This window comes from Pecten maximus, chromosome 13, assembly GCF_902652985.1.
Source record: "Pecten maximus chromosome 13, xPecMax1.1, whole genome shotgun sequence".
NCBI lineage: Eukaryota > Metazoa > Mollusca > Bivalvia > Pectinida > Pectinidae > Pecten > Pecten maximus.
Genome location: NC_047027.1, coordinates 14,971,760 through 14,995,698, shown reverse-complemented (window position 1 = coordinate 14,995,698; position 23,939 = coordinate 14,971,760). Strand labels below are relative to the sequence as shown.

General features: G+C 40.9%; 2 protein-coding genes and 1 long non-coding RNA gene across 3 annotated transcripts; 2 read left to right on the top strand and 1 right to left on the bottom strand.

Annotated features, from left to right (window-relative positions):
• Window positions 1-17,383: 17,383 nt before the first annotated feature.
• Window positions 17,384-19,444, top strand: LOC117341398. The gene is made up of 5 exons (XR_004535625.1): window positions 17,384-17,538; window positions 17,806-17,945; window positions 18,323-18,467; window positions 18,968-19,047; window positions 19,369-19,444. It is a non-coding gene; the product is annotated as an uncharacterized LOC117341398 (long non-coding RNA).
• Window positions 19,445-19,470: 26 nt separating this feature from the next.
• LOC117340477 lies at window positions 19,471-20,867 on the top strand. The gene is made up of 3 exons (XM_033902237.1): window positions 19,471-19,739; window positions 19,775-19,836; window positions 20,230-20,867. The coding sequence occupies exons 1-3, from the start codon at window positions 19,471-19,473 to the stop codon at window positions 20,865-20,867; spliced, it is 969 nt and encodes a 322-aa protein (XP_033758128.1).
• A 1,312-nt stretch (window positions 20,868-22,179) lies between these two features.
• Window positions 22,180-22,842, bottom strand: LOC117340476 (putative nuclease HARBI1). Its single transcript, XM_033902236.1, has one exon. It carries the CDS (start codon window positions 22,840-22,842, stop codon window positions 22,180-22,182), a length of 663 nt encoding a protein of 220 aa, XP_033758127.1.
• Between the last annotated feature and the right edge of the window lie 1,097 nt (window positions 22,843-23,939).

Genomic DNA, 23,939 nt, shown 5'->3' with positions numbered 1-23,939 from the left:
AGAAAAGTCGTTTACATCAATTTAGCCAAATTAACCCCTTTTGGCCCCGCCCCTAAAGCCCCAGGGGGTCAGCCCTGCCATTTGTATAATTTTGAATCCCTACCCCATATGGCTGCTACCAGTTAAATATGAGCGATATCCATTTTTATATCCGAGTCCACTGGTGCCATTGAGCTGGAAATTGGTGAGGATGTTAAAGAAGGAGGGCAAAGTGTTGTTATTTTTTCGGCCTCGTAAAAACTTTGACATGGCAGCAATGGCGGCCATTTTGTAACATGATTGCGCAATCATGGTTTTCCTGAACACCTATTTCAACCTTCTTCTCAAATTCCACCGATGGGATTCAGCTCTAACTTACCAGATATTATCCTTAGATGGTCCAGACCAAGTGTTGTTATTAATTGGGTCGGCCAGAAATCCAAGATGGCCACCATGGCCAACAGTGCCACTATATACTTGCTAGAGAGAATACATACTACAATAATATAAGGGTTTTAATTTAGAGTCAGATGACCGTTAACGCCCCTGGGCCTCTTGTTAAGTTTCAGAGAAGTCGTTTACATCAATTTAGTAAAATTGACCCCACCCCTCAGCCCCCCGGGGGGTCAGCCAAACCATTTGTACAATTTTGAATCCCATCTCATAAGGATACTTCTGACCAAATTTGGTCAAATTCTGATGAGCGGTTATGAAGAAGTCGATTGTTCATGGACGGACGCCACGTTATAGCATAAGCTCACCTTTGTCCTTCATTGGTCCTGCAGCCTTCCAAAACACACATACGCACTCGCCACACGCATGCATGTCGCACGCACGGGAGGCCGCCCTTAAATGACCTTAGCTGTGTATAGGACGTTAAACAAAATAAACCAAACCAAACCAAATGGTCCTTTGGACCAGGTGAGCTAAATATGATTGTGTATTTGTGGTATAGAGTAAATTATGCAAAGTATTATGTATGAATAACTGCCATAATGAACTTATACAGTGACATCTATCATAAATCATATACCATATACAGCACATCAGCTTTTTTATTTTTATTTTGATATATGTTCCTGTAGTATTTTTGACAAATACTTTGATTTTTCCTTGGTTTTCTTTTACAGCTACTTGTATGTGTCAAAGTACATGTCACTTTGTCGCATGAAACAAACGACATAGACAATCATTTAAAGGATATCAAATGCTAAAAATGGAAAAGGAAATGGGGACAGTCTAGACTTGTATGTCACAACAAATGATATTCGCATGAATAACAAGAACAAAGACAACCACTGCCACTGATTTCATATTTGACAGAGTAAGTGTTAGCACATTGGATGACAAACAAATTGGGAGATATAAACACCACAACACACAAGCAACTTGTTCCATCTGTAGTGAATCTCAAAAGTATAAAGAATCGCTCAAAATCATCCCAGGACAGCTACTGGCTGTCGATGGTTTAAAGTGGTTAGAAAAGGTTATTATAAAACACTCAGACTGCATTCACACTTTGAAGAAAATGATTTGACTTCCTGGTACATTAAGGCAGACAGTTAAGTCTATGTTACAGTTAGTCTTCAAGAACCAAAGTGCAACTGACCTGGTAAGCGTTTGTCAAATTTTGTAATCCAGGATCTTTGTGTGTATACATGGCTAGCTTGGGCCTTGAAAAGCCTTAAATTTCATTCTGGGCCTTTGAAAGCCATGAAAACTGGTTTACAACCTTGAAAATCCTGGAATAATAATGTTTCATCAGGATAAGTGAAATCCTGGCCACTGATGATTTGGATTCAACTGTGTCTATGCCGCCTACCCTACACATGTTTTAATTACAAACCCGTGTACGTTCGCAGTTCCGAGCGTAGCATTTGCGTCGTAATTCCGTAGCAATTCTGTACCATTTGCGTCCACTCATCGAAGCAATACCCTACCATTTCTGACCATTTCCGTCGCACTTCCGTACCACTTTCGTCTACTCATCGTAGCACTAACGTTTACCTATTTTCACTCGCAGATCGTCTCGTAATCGTTCGGTAGAATATTTTACAGAATGTATTTCTATCGAAACGAAATTTAGAAATACCGAACGTAAAAAAAGCGATGAAAGAAGCAAGAGGCCCATGGGCCTTAACGGTCACCTGATTTTTAAAAAAATATTTTGACACTTTTTGGGCCCCGATCCATCAGTCTAAGGGATCAGTAAGGGCAAACATGTGCATACCATTAAGCAGTCATGCCATGCTGATAATGTTAACAAATTTAGAATGAATTTCAAAACAAATGATAGTCAAAAATGTGATAAAGTTTATCCCCTCACCCGTTGTCAGTATAATGTGACCGGGTGGGGTGTGCTGCTGGGTGTCTTCGGCAGTATACTCCAGTGAGGTCGTACTATAAATCGGCAAAAGTTCCGGCCTATCACAAGGAGACTTAACACGAACATACCGCAGCCTCCCAAAACACACATACGCACTCACCACACACATCCATGTCGCACGCACGGGAGGCCGTCCTTAAATGACCTTAGCTGTTAATAGGACGTTAAACAAAATAAACCAAACCAAACCAAACCCCTCCCGTGGGGCAAACATGATACTCCAGGGTTAGGAAATTCACAATTATGGTAAAGCACCTTTAAGACCCTTATTTGGGTTGTAAGAAGAAAATTTTTAAAATTTCAGTTAATTTGACACTTTTTGGCCCCGCCCATCAGCCCCTGTGGGTCAGTCATGGACATGTACATACCATCAAACTGTCATCCCAAGCTGATAATGTTAACCAACTCAGAATGTGTGAGGTTCCAGTTTCTTGGATTATATGCTTGTATTATTTGTTTCAGGTGAGTTTATTGATTGATTGTGTCTGGTCAGTTTGGTCAGGTTCTCTGTATTCTCTATAACGATAATGGTATGGAGTATATGCTCTAATTGACAGTGGGAGAGATAAGGGTCCAGTTAATTAGTTAATTGGTTGGATAAGTCTTATCAGTAGTAGGATTGTTTAGACTGGTGTAATAAATAGTATTAGGGTCCATAGAGTGAAGATAAATATATGTAGTTATCTCTATAGGTTATACATGTAGTTATTTCTATAGGTTATACATGTAGTTATTTCTATAGGTTATACATGTAGATAGTTAAGGATAGTCATTAGAAAGTAGAAGCTAGAGTAGCTACTTACCTAGTGTTTATATATACATATACATTGGTGTAGACTGAGTAGGTCTTGTTATATATATAGATATGAGGTCATTGGTGTAGACCGAGTAGGTCTTGTACGCTCACCTGGACCGAAGGTCCGGTGAGCTTATGCCATGGTGCGGCGTCCGTCGTCCGTCAACATTTGCTTCAAATCGCTACTAGTCAAAAAGTTCTTATTGGATTTTGACCAAATTTGGTCAGAAACATTCTTGGCAGAAGGGGATCAGAAGGGGATCCCTCCCCCCCCCGGGACCTGAGGGAAAATTGAGGCAATTTCTTTAAATCAGTACTAGTCATACAGTTATGAATGGATTTGAATAAAATTTGGTCAGAAACATCCTTTGGTGAAGGGGAACAGATTTTGCATAAATGGTGACTCCCCAAGGGGCCAAAGGGGCAGGGCCTCATGGGGAAATAGAGGTAATTCCTTTAAATCGCTACTAGTCATAAAGTTATGAAAGGATTTGAACCCAATTTAGTCAGAAACATCCTTCATGGAAGGGGAACAGATTTTGCATAAATGGTGACTCTGACCCCTGAGGGTCCAAATGGGCGGGGCCCAGTAGGGGAAATAGAGGTAATTTCTTTAAATTGCTACTATTTATAAAGTTATGGAAGGATTTGAACCCAATTTGGTCAGAAACATCATTGGGGGGAAGGGGAACAGATTTTGCATAAATGGTGACTCTGACCCCAGAGGAGCCAAAGGGGCAGTGCCCCATAGGGGAAATAGAGGTAATTCTTTTAAATAGCTACTAGTAATAAAGTTATGAATGGATGTTCTAAAAACAATTCTTGAGGTCTTTCAGACCCTAAGAGAGTCTGGACTTCGTTATTTCTTTAAAGTAGTTGGGATCCCCACACTATAACCATATATAGTATTGTTTGAGATTAGCAAATAAAATTAATTGAACATGAACATTATTTTGACATTTGGTCTAATCCAACCAGGTGAGCGATACAGGCCCAATGGGCCTCTTGTTATATATATGTATATGAGGTCATTGGTGTAGACTAAGTAGGTCTTGTTATATAGGAGGTCATTGATGTGGTTGATGTAGACTGAGTAGGACTTGTTATATATATATATATATGAGGTCATTGGTGTTCATTGGAGTTAAGTCCAGATATATTTAGGTACGAGGTCATTGTTGAGGAGTCAGGATGCCCAGTTATCAATCAAATTAAAATATAGATGGTCATTCTCACTACGTTACATGAACATCTAACAACATCCCATAAGGGGTCACGTCAAGGTGACCTTTTTGACGTGACCTTTTGGATTAGCAAATCAAATGACTACTTCCAGAATCTTGGAAGTGAATTTTATATGTCCAAATTAGCATGACTACAATGCATAGCTTGTATAATCTGTCAATTTGTTTCAAGTCTGTTAGCTGTTAATAGGACGTTAAACAAAATAAACTAAACCAAACCAAGCGTTCAGCATATAAAGTTTGGTTTGGTTTATTTTGTTTAACGTCCTATTAACATCTAAGGTCATTTAAGGACGGCCTCCCGTGCGTGCGACATGCATGTGTGTGGTGATTGCGTATGTGTGTTTTGGGAGGCTGCGGTAAGTTCGTGTAAAGTCTCCTTGTGATAGGCCGGAACTTTTGCCGATTTAAAGTGCTACCTCACTGAAGCATACTGCCGAAGACACCAAGCAGCACACCTCACCCGGTCACATTATACTGACAACGGGCGAACCAGTCGTCCCACTCCTAATATGCTGAGCGCTAAGCAAGGAGCAGCAACTACCATTTTTAAAGACTCTGGTATGTCTCGGCTAGGGGACAGGGCCAAAGCCTTCCTCACAGGGGCGAACGCTCAACTAAAGGCCAAAAGTGAGGCATTGTCAAGGGAGACATTAGGAAGAAGAAAGTTGTTCAGAAAGAAGAGAAAAGATAAGATCCCAAATTTAGTCGCCTCTTACGATCATGCAATGGGGGCAGCAGGTACAATTCTTACGCCCTACCTGCAGGGCAGCAGCATATAAAGAGTTGAACGATGGATTTTTAGTTACCACTGTGTGAACAGAGTTGTTTATACCGGACGTCGTATTTTCCATCTTCTTAGCATGTGTTTTTGACATTTCTAATGACTGAGCTATCCTTCTCAACTGTTCTAATGTAAGTTCATGACCTCGCTCGAGTAGACTTATGAGACGTACACTTTTCTATGACCTGGTCTCGTATTTGTTCATCGACATTGAACTCACACAACTGGGGCTTGAAGTCTCGTAATAAGCTGTTCAATATTGTCGCTATTCTGGGACATATTTCTGAAACTGTATCGATCATATGGAACGTTGACTTTTCCTTTGAAATGTTTGTTTAATGCACCTAGAGTTTTTGCATAGTTCGACTCGCCTTCGCCCGCTGGCAATGTGAAATATATGCCCTGGACCTCTTGGCCAGCACAATGTAATAACAAAGCCTGTTTTTGGTCCAAATCAGTAATTCCTTTCTCGATAGAAAATAAATCAAAACTTCTCATCCAGCGCTCCCATGTCTGGTGCAGACGACACTGATCGGTGCGCGTTTTAAATTTGCTAAGTCCGTTAAGCTCAATTAAATTCGCCGTATTATTTTTACAGGTACCTTGACTTGATCATTCACCGATTCCTCATGTCCGTTCTCATACTCATAATTTTGATTTCCCTCGTCGCCAGATGTAACGTCGTACTCATTTTCCGGATAAAACAACAATCATCTAATCGAATCAACCATTTATTGAGAATGGCGGCCAGACTCCTGCTGTAGAACACGCGCCCGTGCCAAGGCCAATAACTCATGTTATGTCACAATTGTAGGCTTCACGACACTAATCGTATAACTGGACGATTATAATATATACGAGAACACTACAATGATCATGGTCTGTTGCATATATTGACTGATAACACAAATTGGTACAAAAAATAACTACATATTATAGGCATGTAATGAAATGCCCCCTTAACTCCGACATATGATGATCAATACAATTTTAGCTGACGAACACTATAAATGAAATAATAAAATTTTGAGATCGAAAAAGATGATAATTACTTGCTACACCTACTTTATTGCATTATGTTAAATTTAATTAAGATTATTACTAATAAAACCACATCTTTTTATACTTCAGCGATGGGTCTACGCGTTTCGAAAAGACCTTGCCAACATTAGAGTTATCATAACAAACGGGCTGGAAAGAGCACAAAGAATTCAAAGAACGGTACCTAAAGAACTACGCCTTAGGTCGAACATTGTGCGGAACATTTTGAGCAACGAGTTTCTCGCACAATGCATCACAACGTAAGTTGACACCAAGTTATTTTCAAAAGTAAAAAGGATTGTTAACTTCCGGTGGTCGAGCAATGGACACTATATAACTGGCTGAGCGAAAAAGTTGTCACAGTGTGGTTTTCATGGATATATTGGACTATTTTGTGTTCGCAATGGCAGATAAGTAACCATACATTATAATTATTACGGCCAAGTTGGTATGTTTTCTAGAGCCTGAAAATTTTGAAGTGGGCAGCGGTCATTCTCCCGCCATCTTCCTTTGTCCGAGACATTGAAGACATAACGTAAGAACTGCATTATATATATATATATTGTGACTCATACTGTATACATCACACATCATAAACGCAAGATGTCTACTGAGTTAACTGGGAAAATCAAGAAGACTGTACAAGCTATGTTTGGTTTGGTTTATTTTGTTTAACGTCCTAATAACAGCTAAGGTCATTTAAGGACGGCCTCCCGTGCGTACAAGCTTTGAGTGAGCTTAGAGACCCTGATGTTATTAAGCAGGTAGTGACCCAACTAATGGATAATGCCCTTTTCAAGGACGCTTTGCTTAGTTCCCTAGGTATCACAGCACTGCATCGTCAAATCAAATCTCTCGAAACCAGAATTGATAATATGGAACAATACTCGCGACGTAACTGTCTTAAAGTCAGGGGGATTCCTGAAACAGATGATGAAGATACTGATCAGCTTATCATGGATTCATGCAACAACCAGCTAGGGGTTAGGCTTACTAGTGCTTACATCAGCAGATCTCATTGTGTTGGGCCAAAGTCTAAACAGTACCCTCGGGATATTATAGTACGCTTCATATCGTGCAGAACTAGAGCTCATGTGTATGAAGCTAGATTTGTTCTTGTAAAGAAACACTCGGGGACGCCGGAAAGCTCACCCAGCCCTACATCTCCATTCCGTAAGCTTTACATCAACGAGGCGCTCACCAAAGTTAGGAGTTATGTATTTGCCAAAGCGCGATTTCTGAAATCCAGCAAACTCATATCTGGAACCTGGACGACGGACGGGCGAATTGTTATTCGTGACAACAGTGGTGTGAAAAGTCAAGTTACTACAAAGTGGTCGACGTTACTAACTATTGCACATACGTATATACAGGGTGTCCCAAAAAACATATCCCGACTTTGACAGGTAATAACTTCTGCAATACTAAACTTTTTTTGAAAATTCAAAATGCTTTGGAAAGCAGGAGTATCCTAATTTAACTTAATTGGGAACACATGTACAGATTACATCATCAGTACGTGTGATGACGTCATGATAGAAATGATGACGTCATCGATGATGTCACAATTCAGTGACTTTCCAGGAACATAAAGCTTCAGGCTGAAATTATTGAACTCTACTATGCGACCGGAAAATCCCCTACTTTAGTGAATGAACTGTTCCGGAAAATCCCCTACTTTAGTGAATGAACTGTTACGAAAACGTCACCCAGGTATGCAGTCCATCTCCAGGAAGCAGATTTACAGAATTGTATCAAAATTTGAAGCTCATGGATGTGTCACCGATCGCATGAAAGGAAGCAGTGGTAGACGGAGGAGCGCTAGGTGCGACGAGAACATCATAGAGGAAACACCACAGAGGTCCATCAGAAAGGTACTGTTTGACATGAACCAACATCCAAGTAAATCATCAGTGCAAAGGATTCTGAAATTCGATCTCAAATTGACACCATACAAAATATCTGTAATGCAACACCTGAAAGAAAGTGATATTGCGTCGAGATTAACATTCACGAACTGGGTGCTGGAACACGACATTTTTGACAGTGTGTGGTTCTCAGACGAGGCTCACTTCACATTGAATGCCCAAGTGAACAAGCAGAACATGAGGTTTTGGGGGACATCAAATCCAGACTTTTATGAAGAAAAACCGTATGGGCAGCTTTAAGCAGACATGGGATCATTTGACACTTTTCTATGCGTCGGCAGGCGAAACGGCTACTGTGACGTCAGATCGATACCTTCAAATCCTCAGCAAGAGGTTCATACCAGCACTGAGGAGAAAAGGACATGAACTAAATGGTGTGTGGTATCAGCAAGATAGGGCGGCACCCCACACAGCAAATCGAGTGTTGACCTGGCTAGCAGACACTTTTGGCAATAGGCTGATATCGTTGCGTACTGACATTGAGTGGCCACCTCATTCTCCAGACCCGAACCCGTTAGATTTGTACCTTTGGGGCTACCTCAAGGACCGTGTTTACACTCCTCCTCCATCTAATCTCCAAGAACTCAAAACTGCCATCAACAGGGAAATCAGGAACATCCGGCCAGACACATGCAGGGAGGAATTTCAGGGACCACCAGGTCCACACCTTGCAAACAACCATGCCATACCTGCCCTTACATGACCAGTAAAAGATCGATAAACAGTCACCGTACGGGAGCCAGCTTCCCAATACATGAAACTATCAACTGTACTACACCAAGTGTGATCTATGTAATTGAATGCCGCAAGTGCGGTATCCAATGCGTAGGCCAAACATCCAACAATATCCAAGAGAGAATGCGAGGTCATTTCTACATTAAGCACGCCAATGAATATAAACAAGTATCGCGCCACTACTGCACAAATAACCACCAAATCGATGACGTCACCATTACCGGGGCTAGCAACAACTGTAAACAATACAAAAGTCCGTCTCCGCACTGAAGAAGCCTGGATCAAAAACTTAAGAACCTTACAACCGGATGGTCTCAATATTCAATTATAACAATGGTAAATATTAAATTTACGAAGAGGAAAGTTCCCAATGAAGAATACAATTCATCTAAAAACAAAACTGTGAAGAAAAGATGCCCACAAAAGAATATTCAATGTCAAAGATGTACTACGAAAGTAAGCACGATCGCCGCCTTGAAAAGACATGTGAACAGTAAACACACCCAACAGGTTTGGTTCACTTTGCTTAACATCCTATTAACAGCTAAGGTAATTTAAGGACGGCCTCCTGTGCGTGCGACATGCATGGATGTGGTGAGTGCGTATGTGCCGATTTATAGTGCTACCTCACTGGAGCATACTGCCGAAGACACCCAGCAGCACACCCCGCTCGGTCACATTATACTAACAACGGGCGAACCAGTCGTCCCACTCCCAATATGCTAAGCGCTAAGCAGGAGTTAGATGAAAGCTTGTCTAAAATATATGATCAATTATTACTGTAGTGTAATATTGAAACTGTAACCTAGTCATTGATATTTTTTTTATTCTTGATTCAGGTACGTTCGATACCAAGTCCAGAGCAATACTCTGAAAAATGTACCGACATTGGTTTGGTTTATTTTGTTTAACGTCCTTTTAACAGCTAAGGTCATTTAAGGACAGCCTCCCGTGCGTGCGACATGCATGCGTGTGGTGAGTGCGTATGTGTGTTTTGGGAGGCTGCGGTATGTTCGTGTTAAGTCTCCTTGTGATAGGCCGGAACTTTTAAACATTCTTGATGAATACACCAAAACTGTTTGTGAAAACCGTATTGAAAGAATTCTTCCTTTGGCAGCGGCGATTCATGGCTCAAACATAAAAAGAAAACCAGAGGGCGATGTGTTTTTGGTCAAAAGTGCAGATAGTGGAAAAGTATATGAAATTTTCCTACAGTCATCAATTTTCTCTTGCAGTGGCATTGATTAGGAAAGGACACACAACATGCAAACATATGCTTGCAGTATTCCGATATTATCCATGACATAGCTGGAAATTTCTGCCTGGAGCGTGTACAAGCAGTCCCTACTTTTGTATCGACATCGAGCACGCTTATTAGAACATGCCTCAGACGGAATCACTTGCCCAATCATGTATGCCAAGTGATGGTGCTGATGACCCCATCACCATGACTCCAAGTGTTGTCACAGTAAGGCAGGAATGCTTGGATCTTATGAAAGACATAAACAGTGTCCTGTGTTCCGTTAATTATGCGGACAATGTGCAGGTGTGTCTGCAATATATACAGGTTTTGCACACTGAAGTCGGGAAATGCCAGGAAGCAATGAATGGCCTGCCCATTCGCAGCTTGCTTCCGCGGCGAAAGAAGGTCAACCAGGAGGAAACGTTACTACAGCAGTAAGCCTCACAAAACAAGTTCATCATCTCCAGACCAGCCTCACCAAACATGTTCATCAGCTTAGGAATCTCTAATCTGGAGTTTGATGGAATTATCTATGATGGAATGGTAGTAGGCGAACATGCATTTGGTTTGGTTTATTTTGTTTAACGTCCTATTAACAGCTAAGGTCATTTAAGGACGGCCCCCTGTGTGTGCGACATGCATGCGTGTTGTGAGTGCGTATGTGTGTTTTGGGAGGCTGTAGTATGTTCGTGTTAAGTCTCCTTGTGATAGGCCGGAACATTTGCCGATTTATAGTGCTACCTCACTGAAGCATACCGCCGAAGACACCCAGCAGCACACCCCACCCGGTCACATTATACTGCCAACAGGCGAACCAGTCGTCCGACTCCAAATATGCTGAGCGCTAAGCAGGTGTAGCAACTACCATTTTTAAAGACTCTGGTATGTCTCGGCTATGGGACAGAACTCAAAACCTTCCTCACAGGGGCGAACGCTCAACTAAAGACCAAAAGTGAGGCATTGTCAAGGGAGACATTAGGAAGAGAGACATTAGGAAGAAGAAAGTTGTTAAGAAAGAAGAGAAAAGATAAGATCCCAAATTTAGTCGCCTCTTACGATCATGCAATGGGGAAATTCTTACGCCCTACCTGCAGGGTGACAAGGAGGGGGCTCAGCGAAGACCCTTAAAAGGAACCAGCAAAGGGCCCGTAAAAGAGAAAGGGAGGCCGCGTCCAGTGCACATAAGGCGCGAGCTCCAGTATGCTGTAACCCTGGTCAATACTAGCCGCAATATACCGCTCGGCTAGAGAGATCTTCTCTTTAGCTCCATCGGTTGAGCGTAAGACTAGTAAGCCAGAGGTCCCGAGTTCGATCCCTAGCGGAGGCAGTGATTTAAATTTAATTGATCATGTGCTTTGTTACATTGGCGCCCAACGTGGGGCTCGGGAATGATACTCATCGCTGCTTGCGAAAGCATGGCTGTTACCCCTGGAAACTCGAGGACGAGTTCTTTCCTGGATGGGGAGTATGTAACCCTAGTCAATACTAGCCGCAATATACCGCTCGGCTAGAGAGATCTTCTCTTTAGCTCGATCGGTTGAGCGTAAGACTAGTAAGCCAGAGGTCCCGGGTTCGATCCCTAGCGGAGGCAGTGATTTAAATTTAATTGATCATGTGCTTTGTTACATTATTTGTAGGGTGTGGTCGTTATACAAGACACAACAGCCGTAGATTCTTCCAGATATAATTTATTCGACGTGCAGGAAACCTAAAACAGAAACAATACAACGACGAATACAGACATTTACGAAACGGACTGTACACAGAAACTAAAGTACAAACCATTCACGCGTGTATAACTTACCAGGCGTCCTAGGCCCAAGTAGTAGATGTCTGACAATGGTCTCGCAACCATGCAAGTATCTCTTTATCATAAGCACGTCCGGACTGGTGAAAGTGCCGGCGCCGAGTGATAGTTAGGCAGAAAATAGGAGGGAAAACCAGTTGGGGTGTGATGGGAAAAACGCGTGCTAAGTCATACAGTCCGTCTGTCAACGGTCAGTCGGACGCTTTCACATTCCAACACATACACACACGTGTGACCACTACTCACGTATCTCGCTCACACAACACATACACGTAGAGTGTTATATCACAGGTATAGCCCTGGTCTACACATACCCCCCCCCCTTAATTTGAATATGTCCCATTCAACATTCAACATTATGTATTTTATAATATTAATAAACATGCAGATACATATAATATAATATAAAATTTGATGATGATGATGAGATTAAGTTTTGTTCAGGAATGAACAAACCAGCACAATGTTCACAGGCTGAAAAGGCGAATTATAACATCAGTATGTATATAAACATAAGTACACCTGCAATGAAAATAGAAAACAAAGTTAACATCACAGGAAATCTGAAAAGTCAACCTGAATAAAATCATGCACCTGTAAACGAACTATAAACATATAAATAAGTACAGTTTGTAGTTTTCCAGACTGTCACTCGATAAAATAATCCTTATTGAACATGAATAGGAATGGCCATATACCACCTACTTATAGTTAATAACAGTCTAATACTAGTTAATAGTCTCATCCTCCATGTCTGAGCTCGAACACAGGGTCAAACCCCTATATTCAATAACTGAGGGAATATCCCACAGTTAAACAGTAAATAGTGTATAAAAAATAATGCAACGTTATAAATAACACTTATTTTTTTTTAAATGTCGTACATTCACACAATATGACCAGGAATCTATGCATATTTACAGTTAATACAGTTAAACCCTCAAAATATTGTCTTACTACAAGATTGCTGGAATATTGTAAATTCCAGGGTTATTCAATACTTAGTAGTGTCCTAGTCATGTCATCCCAAACTTTAAAACAGAGGTTAATTAAAATGATTCATCAAATGATTTGAGAACCAATTGCGACGTGTTCCAGACTCCGTATCTATCCGGAGGATTTCGTGTTCTACTGGAACGTCGGATCTCAGTGTCATGAGATGATGGAGTATTTGGGCAAATCTCAACTGGGTTTTCAGGCAGAATGTTACCCTCTTCGGGTTTCGGGTCAGGGGCAGATAACACCTCAGTGTCGTCAACAGGGGGAGACAACTCTTGTATTGATGGACTCTCATCGGATTTTGGGTCAATGGCAGATAACTCACCAGGGTCATCATCAGGGGAAGATAACTCATGTAACGATGGACTTAATGGTGGTGACAGTGTAGAACTCCTGACCGGTCCAGGGGCCCCAAGGGTAACTACCCTCTTGGATGTCCTCCTTTGAGGAATGACATACCGTCCACTGTCCGTGCTCGACCCGTCGGTCTCCTCCGAGCTGGAACTTGACTCAACCCGAGTCTTAACCCTACTGACCTTATTCGGACAAACCCTGCGGTTGTCCCCAGCATCACTTTGCTGTAGGTCCGTTGGAATTGCTGTAAATAGCAGCAACATGTTCCGGTGGAGCGTTCGCACGACACCAACACCATCTTCCCTCTACACTTTATAGACCGGAAGCCCATCTACTTCCGCTGCCACTATTTTGTAAGGAGCTTGCTCCCACTTATCGGCAAGTTTTTGTCTACCTTTCAGTCCAACTTTCCTGACTAAAACCCTATCTCCCACACAGAGTTTCGACTCGCGTATCCGAGCGTCGTAAGCGGCTTTATTTTGCTCAGCCTGCTTCCCAGAAACTCGTGCCGCTGATTTGTAGGCATACTGATACTCCAGCCTCTGTCTCAGCCGTTGGACATAAGAGTCCCGGTTACTATTCTGATCACACCCAGGCTCACCAATTCCCAGGAATGCGTCAACGGATAACCGTGGATGCCACCCAAACATTAAATAGTGGGGAGAGTACCCAGTTGCGTCACTTTTTGTAGCATTGTATGCCTGTACTAAGGGAGAGACATAACTCTTCCAGGCAGACTTTTGTTCAGACTCTAAAGTGGCTAGCATTTGAAGGAGTGTTTGGTTAAATCGCTCAGCTGAGCCATTGCCCATGGGGTGATAGGGTGTGGTGCGAACCTTTTTCACTCCAGCGATTTTACAAAGTTCCCTGATGACCTTGCTACAGAAGTTCCTGCCCTGGTCAGACAGCAACTTCTCAGGGAAACTGTAATGCACTATAAAATGTTCATACAGTGCTTTTGCTGTCGTTGTGGCTAATTGATTACGACAAGGTATTGCATGTGCGAAACGAGTAAAGTGGTCAGTGATTACTAAAATATTTTCATAACCACCCTTTGACCTCTCCAAACGCAGGAAATCTACGCACAGCAACTCCAATGGCCTAGTGGATTCAATGGGAACCAACCCAGCCACTGGTTTCACAGGGGTTTTCCTCCTTATGCATCTGCCACAGTGTTCAACTTTGGCACTAATATCACCTTCGAGGCCTGGCCAATAAAACCGTCGCCTGGCTAGCCATAGGGTCTTTTCTTTACCCTGGTGACCTACCTCATCGTGGACACCTCTCAGTGCTTGGGCTCTGTAAGCATCGGGCAACAGCAACTGATTCACTTGCTCACCATCTACAGTAGCGGTTCTGTACAAAACACCCTTCAGGAAAGAGATACGCCCTTTCTCCCTAAGGTACCTTCGCACCTCAGGAGGCTCATTCTTCAGCTCCACTCCCCCAGAGGTGAACAAGTCTACCAATTACTGGATCCCTACTCTGTTCTAATGCCCAATCCACATTGCCAAACTCGGTCGGACGGTCCCCAGCCTCATCTCCGGCCGAAAGAGAGGTGGGACCCGGCGTCACCGAGTCAACAAGTGGCACTGATGCGGTGGCAGCCTGGCAAATTGCCTTGACCGTGTCGGCAAAAACCTGTGGGCAACGGGACAACCCATCAGCATCACAGTTGTTTTTCCCAGGCCTATATGATATAGTAAAATCATAGCTAGCCAAGGCGGCTATCCAGCGCTGACCTGTAGCGTCTAACTTAGCCTTGGTGAGGATATAAGTTAATGGGTTATTATCAGTTATCACCTGAAATTTGGTACCATAGAGGTAGTCATGGAATTTATCGGTGACTGCCCATTTTAACGCTAGAAACTCCAACTTGTGAGCTGGATATTATATTTCACTGGACCGAAGCCCCCTACTAGCATACGCTATGACTCTTGGTCGACCTTCCTGTTCTTGATAGAGAATACTACCCAGACCGTCGCCACTGGCATCGGTGTGAACTACAAAGGTTTGGAATAATCTGCATATCCCAGAATCGGAGGACTAACAAGCATCTCTTTGACAGTGTCAAAGGCACTCTGTTGCCTATCACCCCATTTCCACTTTGCAGGTGCCACCATCCGTTTACTACCAACCTTGGTTTTGTTAGGAGGACCATGTCCCCGCAACAACGCGTTGAGTGGTTCAACTATCTTTGAGTAGTCTTTAATGAACCGTCGGTAGTAACCGGTGAACCCGAGGAACTGTCGAAGCTCCTTCAAACTCTTGGGTTCAGGCCAGTCTCTGACTGCTTTAGTTTTTTCTGGGTCAGTACCGATACCCTGCTCTGAAACCACGTGACCATGATATGTGTCTGAGGGTTTAAACAGTTCACACTTGGAAGGCTTCAGTTTAAGATTATGCTCCTCAAGCTTACCAAACACTGCCTGCAACCTTTTCATGTGCTCCTCAAATGTTCTAGCAAAAATGAGGACATCATCAATGAAAACTAAACACTCCCGGATATGTAAATCCCCCATACACTTCTCCATCAACCGTTGGAATGTGGCTGGAGCATTTGTTAATCCGAAACCCATACGGTTACATTCGTAAAACCCTAAATTACCTACGGTGAAGGCTGTGTATGGCTTTGACTCTTCCTCCATTTCCACCTGCCAATAACTTGAGCGAAGGTCAAGCTTGGAAAAGAACTTTGAGCCATTGAGGGTATCTATTATGTCATCAAACCTCGGGAGACTGTAAGCTTCCTTCCGAGTTCTATTGTTGAGCATTCTGTAATCGATACAGAATCTCAGAGAGTCAACTTTTTTCCTAACGAGTACTATGTTAGAAGAAATTGGAGAATCTGACTCTCTAATGACTCCTAAGTCAAGCATGTCCTTAACATGTTGCCGTACCTCCTCAAACATTCCAGGAGGGATACGCCTATATGGTTGTTTGAATGGTTTCTCCTCCATCAGCTCTATTTTATGCTTAACAATATCTGCGTTACCTAAATCTGAAGCATCTTTTGAGAAGATGTAACTCCATTTAGTCAACATTTCCCTAACAGTAGCTAATTGTTCTTGGGATCAATGTGTACCCCCAACTCCTCAGGACTTGACTTTGTTGGTAACCTAACTACACTTGAAGCTAAATCATCCACAACCTTGACCTCCTGAACCTAGGCCTTATCAACACAGGCTTTGCAGTCAAATTACAAACTTGAACACGTACCCTTACCACATTTGACTGTTGATTACACTTAACTACCCTAGGACTCACTGCAAACCCAGCTTCACCACTATCTAAGTTTTCTGTCACAACTTCACTAATCCCCTGTCCTATATCTCTAACTATCCCATCAACCATGCAGGAACCATAAGGTTGCACTGTTACTGTCTTCTTACTTAAGGACTTGACATAGAACTTGTTACACTCTATACTATTCATGGCCACCTTCCACTCCTGGGGTACCTTTTCAAAATCTGTTTCACTTGAAATAGCTTTACATGGTCTAATAATATGTGTACCTATGATCACTGGACACCGTTCATTGTATTCAGTATCTGGCACTCTCAACACAGGCACTGGTATCTCAACATTACCTAGAAATGGAATTTGAACCCAAGTTTCAATGTAGGCAAGATAATTCAACCTAGTACCGTCAGCAACTGTCACCTCTAGACCTAACTTGTCCAAACCTAACAATAACGTCCGGACTGGTGAAAGTGCCGGCGCCGAGTGATAGTTAGGCGGAAAATAGGAGGGAAAACCAGTTGGGGTGTGATGGGAAAAACGCGTGCTAAGTCATACAGTCCGTCTGTCAACGGTCAGTCGGACGCTTTCACATTCCAACACATACACACACGTGTGACCACTACTCGCATATCTCGCTCACACAACACATACACGTAGAGTGTTATACCACAGGTATAACCCTGGTCTACAATGCTAAACAGGAGGAATCGGAGAGATTGGCTGAATACGCGCAGCGCGTTCAAACACTTACAAATGATGGTTATGCGTATGCGGACGAAACAACCCAGGACCAAATCGCGACGGAGTCCAAAGTGAGGCATTGTCAAGGGAGACATTAGGGGCGTGCACGGTTGGCTGTCCGGAACATCCGGAACAATTGGAACTGCAACCGAGTAAGACAGAACAGGATCGGAACACTGTTCTGGACATGTGCAGCCTGTCCCGCCAGAAGAGGTGGTGTGAGTGGAACAATGACGTAAGCAAGATGGCGACAGCATGGTGAGTGGACTACGATCGTCGATGTAAAAAACGCCGTAATGGTGCAGGTTAACGTCTGATAAGTGTTCTTGGAGTATTATTATTTTTGTGTGCGTACAGTCGATCACTTGTGCAAATTTGCGTCAAACGATATCATTTTAAAACCCGTGCCAACTGCCAAACCCTGTGATCATGTGCTTCTCAAAAGCATTTGCATTAGGCCTAGCTAGGCTATAAATTTTGCAATAATATTCCTGTCTAATCTAATGTTTGTTTGTCATTTTGTAGAGTTCAACTCAAGATTCCCTTATAGCCAAGTGGACTTGCTTTATGTGTAAACAACACCCGACAATCTACTCCTTAGAAGCATTTGAGGAACAGGAAGAAAGTAAAAAATATATTCCGTTGTTTGTTGACGGAAATTATAGGTACATGTGATTACAACTTGCTAATTACATCAACGTTTTGACTAATATTCAATTCCAAAAAGTATCCTGCATGAAGTGCATTTTTTATAAACAATTAGGCCTATGATTTGAATGATTATGGTGTCAGATTTTATCTTTTTAAAAAGCCATGAGAATTGACACATTTTTTTCATGTAATATAGTTATATAGACTAATATGTTGTTTTTAAAACCATACTGTACATGTAGCCTATAGCTTCAAATAATACAGTACAGTTTTTTTAATTTGTTGCACAAATTGTGACAAGTTGTTTTACTGATTGTGCAATTGTGAAATTTTATCATTTAAGTCATTTTAATGTAATATTCTTTATATGTGTTTTATTATTATTATCCAGGATATTCCTTCGGTGCACCCTATGTAATAAAACATTCCATGCACACTGTGCCATCTACGACACACTAGAATTGCTGCACAGAGAAACAGCTGATTTAGAAATGTTATGCAATCCCTGTGCAAATGGATATGGCCAGCAATAAAAGGTACTTTAATTTCACAAACCATGAAATTGTGATAAAGTTTTTTTCCATATTCATATAACTACACAGTACACAGAAACATTCCTTTAAAAAAATGATAAGATAAATTTATTGCAAGACTTTACAATTATAAATAAAATAATACAATGTTGCCACACGAAGGTCAGGTCACTCGCTATTTTAGAAAATCATTGTCGGTGCTAGTGGATTTTCACCAAAGTGCCATACATGTTAAGATTAAAAATGTGGTTTTAAATAGTTAGAGTTTCAGAGTTATTGCCAGTAAGACAATGTCTCTTGCTTTTTATTAGCTCATTGGATTTTTAAGCATTGAATTTCTCTTGCATGCTGACAGGCCATCCTGAACTCATCGGGTATTGTCACAAAAATACACTATTTATTCCCTAAGGAGTACCGGATGGCTGACAGGCAACCTATTTTCTTAATATATACATTGATATAATTTATACAACCTAATGCATGTTATATTTTGCTTATTATAGTGTTAAGCTTCAAATCAATACACCAAGTGGCAGTATTTCAGCATACATGGAGCCAGAGATGGCCGAATACTACAGATCTAGTAAGTAATTTAATACTTTAGCATGTAAATCAATTAATTACCATCACATTATGGGCCTTAGGTATACTCAATAGTTTGATATTGCTGACAGGAACTTGTTCCACCCAAGCTTGTGTTGGACCTCTACTAATACCAAGTTTAATGCCAAAGACTCTGTAAAATGTACTCTTAAAAATCCTTGATGGAAAAATAGCAATACACGTAACTCCTGCAATTCACTACCATTTGAATAAATAGTTTTTCTTTCACTTTGATCTAATTTCTTTTGATTTTGTCCATATACATCTATAATATTTATCTTGTGTTTGTTGTTTGTAATAGACAGTGAAGCCCTTGGATCCCTTGTTAAGGAGCATCTTCAGATGTCTACTACATTTGATGGTGCAGCCAATTCTATCTCGAGCCCTTCATCAAGGTCAACCAATGTCATCAGCCCAAGCTCATCTTCTGTCATCAGACCAAGCCCAAGCTCATCTTCTGTCATCAGACCAAGCCAAAGCTCATCTTCTGCTGTCAGACCAAGCCCAAGCTCATCTTCTGCCGGCAGAGCAAGCCCAAGCCCATCTTCTGTCATCAGACCAAGCCAAAGCTCATCTTCTGCTGTCAGACCAAGCCCAAGCTCATCTTCTGCCGGCAGAGCAAGCCCAAGCCCATCTTCTGTCATCAGACCAAGCCAAAGCTCATCTTCTGCTGTCAGACCAAGCCCAAGCTCATCTTCTGCCGACAGAGCAAGTTCAAGCCCATCTTCTGTCGTCAGACCAAGCCCATCTACTAGCACCTCTTCAACAGGTAATACGACTTAAACAGGTTCTGATAATGTGCATTTATGTGGGGTTTTCCTCATTATTTTTGTTTTAATGGCAATTATTGAATAAAACAAGTACATTTAATTCAAAGGGACATGTGTTTATAAATGGGATACAAAGTCATTATTTTAGGATGAACTTTGGAGAATTTTTTAGTTAGTTCAATTTCAAATGATATACATGATACTTATTTTATATGTGGCATTTAATTACTACAACATTGATCAAAGGTTAAATCAAAATAGAGCCACATAAGTGTTATGGATATCTTGTTCCTTGATTTTTCAGTGAACCAAACTTAACATTTTGTGGGAAAATATTGGTGAGGATTATTACTTTATTTGAGTCATGAGATATGTCCTATGTTATACCACAGATACAGAGGGTTCGGGATGCGGTGCATGGAACAGAAGTGCAACATTACTTCTCCTAGAAGATTATAGGATAATCTCGAAGAAAGTTGAAGCTGGTCAAAAAACAAAGAAATCCATGTGGAATGAAATCTCAGCAAATCTTAAGAAAAGGGGTTACAGCTATACACCAGACCAAGTTAGTGGAAGATTTAAGACTTTGGTAAGGGGTTATAAAAACTTCAAAGATCATCAGAAGAAAAGTGGGAATGGAACAAAAGCTTTTGAATATAAAGAAGAAATGGAAGAATTATTGGGGCAAGATCCTGCAGTTGTACCAGTAATAACACTGTCGAGCACAGCACAGAATGATACAGATATTGATGATAGTCTAGACTCCAGTAGAGACGGAGATGAAACTGAAGATACCACTAGTGCAGCAAGTAATGCAACAGTCTCTGAATCTTCCAAGAGAAAGAAGCCAAATACAAATGATCCTGTCGATGCAAACAAGAAAAGAAGATGTTCCTCGAGAGCTGATGTTATCCAGTCTTTAAATGATTGTATGAAAAATCAAGAGTCAGAAAATGAAAAGAAAGAAGCTCGACATAGAGAAAAACTTGATGTCTTGAAAGAGTTGGTGGGAGCTTTAAGCAAGAAATGATTTATGTTTTTTACTTTAATACCGTTATTGGGGAAAATGGACAGACATCAAGTTTAAGGAGAGATCTGGTATCTTTTTTGTTGTTGTTGTTTATATTTGATTTTTTATTGGCCTCTAAAAGGTTGTAGAGATTGAGATTTGATTGAATCGTTAGTTTACATGTTTTTAGTTCACCTGGTCCCTTGAGCAAAGTGATCTTTTCTTGTGGTGCATCATCTGCCTGTCATCAATATTTATCTTTAAAAAGACATTTTGGACAACAAAGTTTGCAAACAGATGGCCTTGACCTATATTACAGGTCATGTGAAAGGGAGGGTGGCAATTTTTAATTTGTGAAAGCTGCTTGCTATTGTAGGCATGGTAACATAATCTGAATGGTCCATAAATTGTATTATATAATAGTAATAAGTTCAATTTCTTGACATTTTCCCTTGTACCGGTATAATGTTTTTCACCTTGTAACCATACAGTGCATTTTCGAAGAACAATGTTATATACCTCAACCTCAAATTCACTTTGTTATCAGAGAGTGAATGTTTGATTGCAAGTTTAACCATGACCATTTGTTTTATGCTAATTTTTTTCAACTGCATTTGGATATGTGTTGATGTTGATATTGTAAAGGTTTTAAAGAAAATATGTATTCTATTGGCACCCATCTATATTGAATATAGAAAAGCTGTTAATATATCTAATCTTGTATATGTTCATATGCATATCAAAATCAGTGGCTTTCATCTAAAAGCTACTTAAAATGTATTAGGGGGAAAATGGAGCAAGAAGGCACTTTTTGTCATCCCCATCATTTATGAGTGTGATTATTTGGTCAGTTGCTCGCTGAAAGTATTTGTGATATTTGTTGTAATTATGCCAATGAACAAATAGTTTACCTTATGACCTTCACATTGTCCTTTTACACAGTAGGGGACAACAATTTGGTTGTTACTTTTTCCCCAAATTTTGTACAGCAAAACTTTTGTTTTTAATTTATCAGGCAGATATATACATGTTATTTTGTTAAAGAATAAAGATTTAATTACAAAAATCAGCATGGTATTGTATGTGCAATATATTTTAATACTTTGAAAAAATGAAGAACAATCCAAGGAAGGAAGTATCTGTGTACATATTCTGAAATTTTGAATTGAAAGCAAGCCAATGATGATCTATCAGTAGCAGTACTGTTATTGTACAATGCCAAGAATACAATCTCACTCACACTCTGTTTAATTACTCACAATAACTATTCAACAGATGATGAAGTCATATATCCTTTTAATTCAATGTTAATATACACACCATATGAATGAATTCACACCAGTCGATTGGCAATAATATTTCTTTTGAGAACTCCTTCCGCATCATTTTCTACAATGTTTGGAACAGGTTGGTGATGATTTGGCTGATCACCATCTTCCTCCAGGAAATCACTGACCTCATCTTTTTGTAAAATGCATATATTATGCAACACAGAACTAGCCATAATTATCTGACATGCAGTTTTGATACTGCTTGTCTGAAGGTTTTGCAGACGTCGAAATCGTCCTTTCAGTAGCCCAAATGACCTCTCAATAACGACTCTACAGGATGAATGGTAATGGTTATACCTTCGTTCACGGTTTCCGAGATGGCCATTGTCTCTATAAGGTGTGAGTAACCATCTTCTGATAGGATAGGCTCCATCAGCCAGAATGCAGTAAGTATTGTTGCAGAGTTGCAACCCATTGTTCCAAATGTCTGAGTTTTTAAGGACACGTGCATCGTGGCAACTGCCAGGATATCCAACAAAAACGTGTGTTAGTCTCATATCGTGTCTACAAACAGCTTGCATCTGGATAGAGTAATATCCTTTACGGTTGAAATAGGACTGGGGATGATCTTTTGGCTTACTTATGTGTATGTGTGTCCCATCAAGCGCTCCAATGATACCTGGAAAACCATTCCTTTGTGAAAACACATCAGCTTCTTCTGCCATTTCTCCTGGACTTGGCCATTTTATGAACCTAGATTTTAAGTGATTTAAGATAGTTTTTATAATCCTCTTTCGGCATTCAATGACGGACGCTTCACCAATTCCAAAGCGGTCTGCTATTTTATTTATAGTGTCTGTGCCACCTAAATACCATAATGTGACATATAGCTGTTTATCAACGGGTATAGGATCATATCCTCCTGTGTGATGTCTTTGCCAATCGGGACATTCTGTTATGAAATCTACCAGAACACTAAATGTATCTCTAGACATACTGAACAATCTTCTGAATACTTCATCTGTGTACATAGGGATAACTTCTTCTGCGTATCGTCGTATCTTTGCTCTTTCATCTGGCCTAAAAATTGAAATTGAAATTAGGAGTAAGATATTGGAGGTTAATGTGTTATAATAATTTAATATTATAATTTTTTTTTAATTTTTGACAGCCATTCGACCCTATAGGCCTAGTATATATTAAAACATTAAAATATATAATCCTGAGCATTTAAGCAGTAATTCAAAAATGGGGGGGGGGGGGGGGGGGGGGGGGGGGGGTGGAATTACACTAGATCTACATTTTGTGCATAACGATTAAATCCTTGAATGTGATTACAATTTCGGGTGAACAGTCGCAGAGACGTAATGTATGTTTTGGTAGACGAATAAAATATAAATACAGCGAATACAAACAAAACAATATATTGAAAATACTTACATTGATAAAGCTATCAGTCCAAAATGTAATGGCACCGTGACACTGGAGTCTTCGTCATCTGAAGAGTCAAAAAGCTCTTCTATGATGACAAGTGCTGCCGCTGTTTCCACAGGATCCGCCATTTTGGATGTGCTACTTCCTGTTCCAAATTACTCGGTTCGCGTATCTGTTCAGCACATCCGGAACTTCACTGGAACAGCCCAACTGTGCACGACCTAGGAAGAAGAAAGTTGTTAAGAAGAGAAAAGATAAGATCCCAAATTTAGTCGCCTCTTACGATCATGAAATGGGGCAATTCTTACGCCCTACCTGCAGGGTGACAAGGAGGGGGCTCAGCGAAGACACATAAAAGGAACCAGCAAAGGGCCTGTAAAATAGAAAG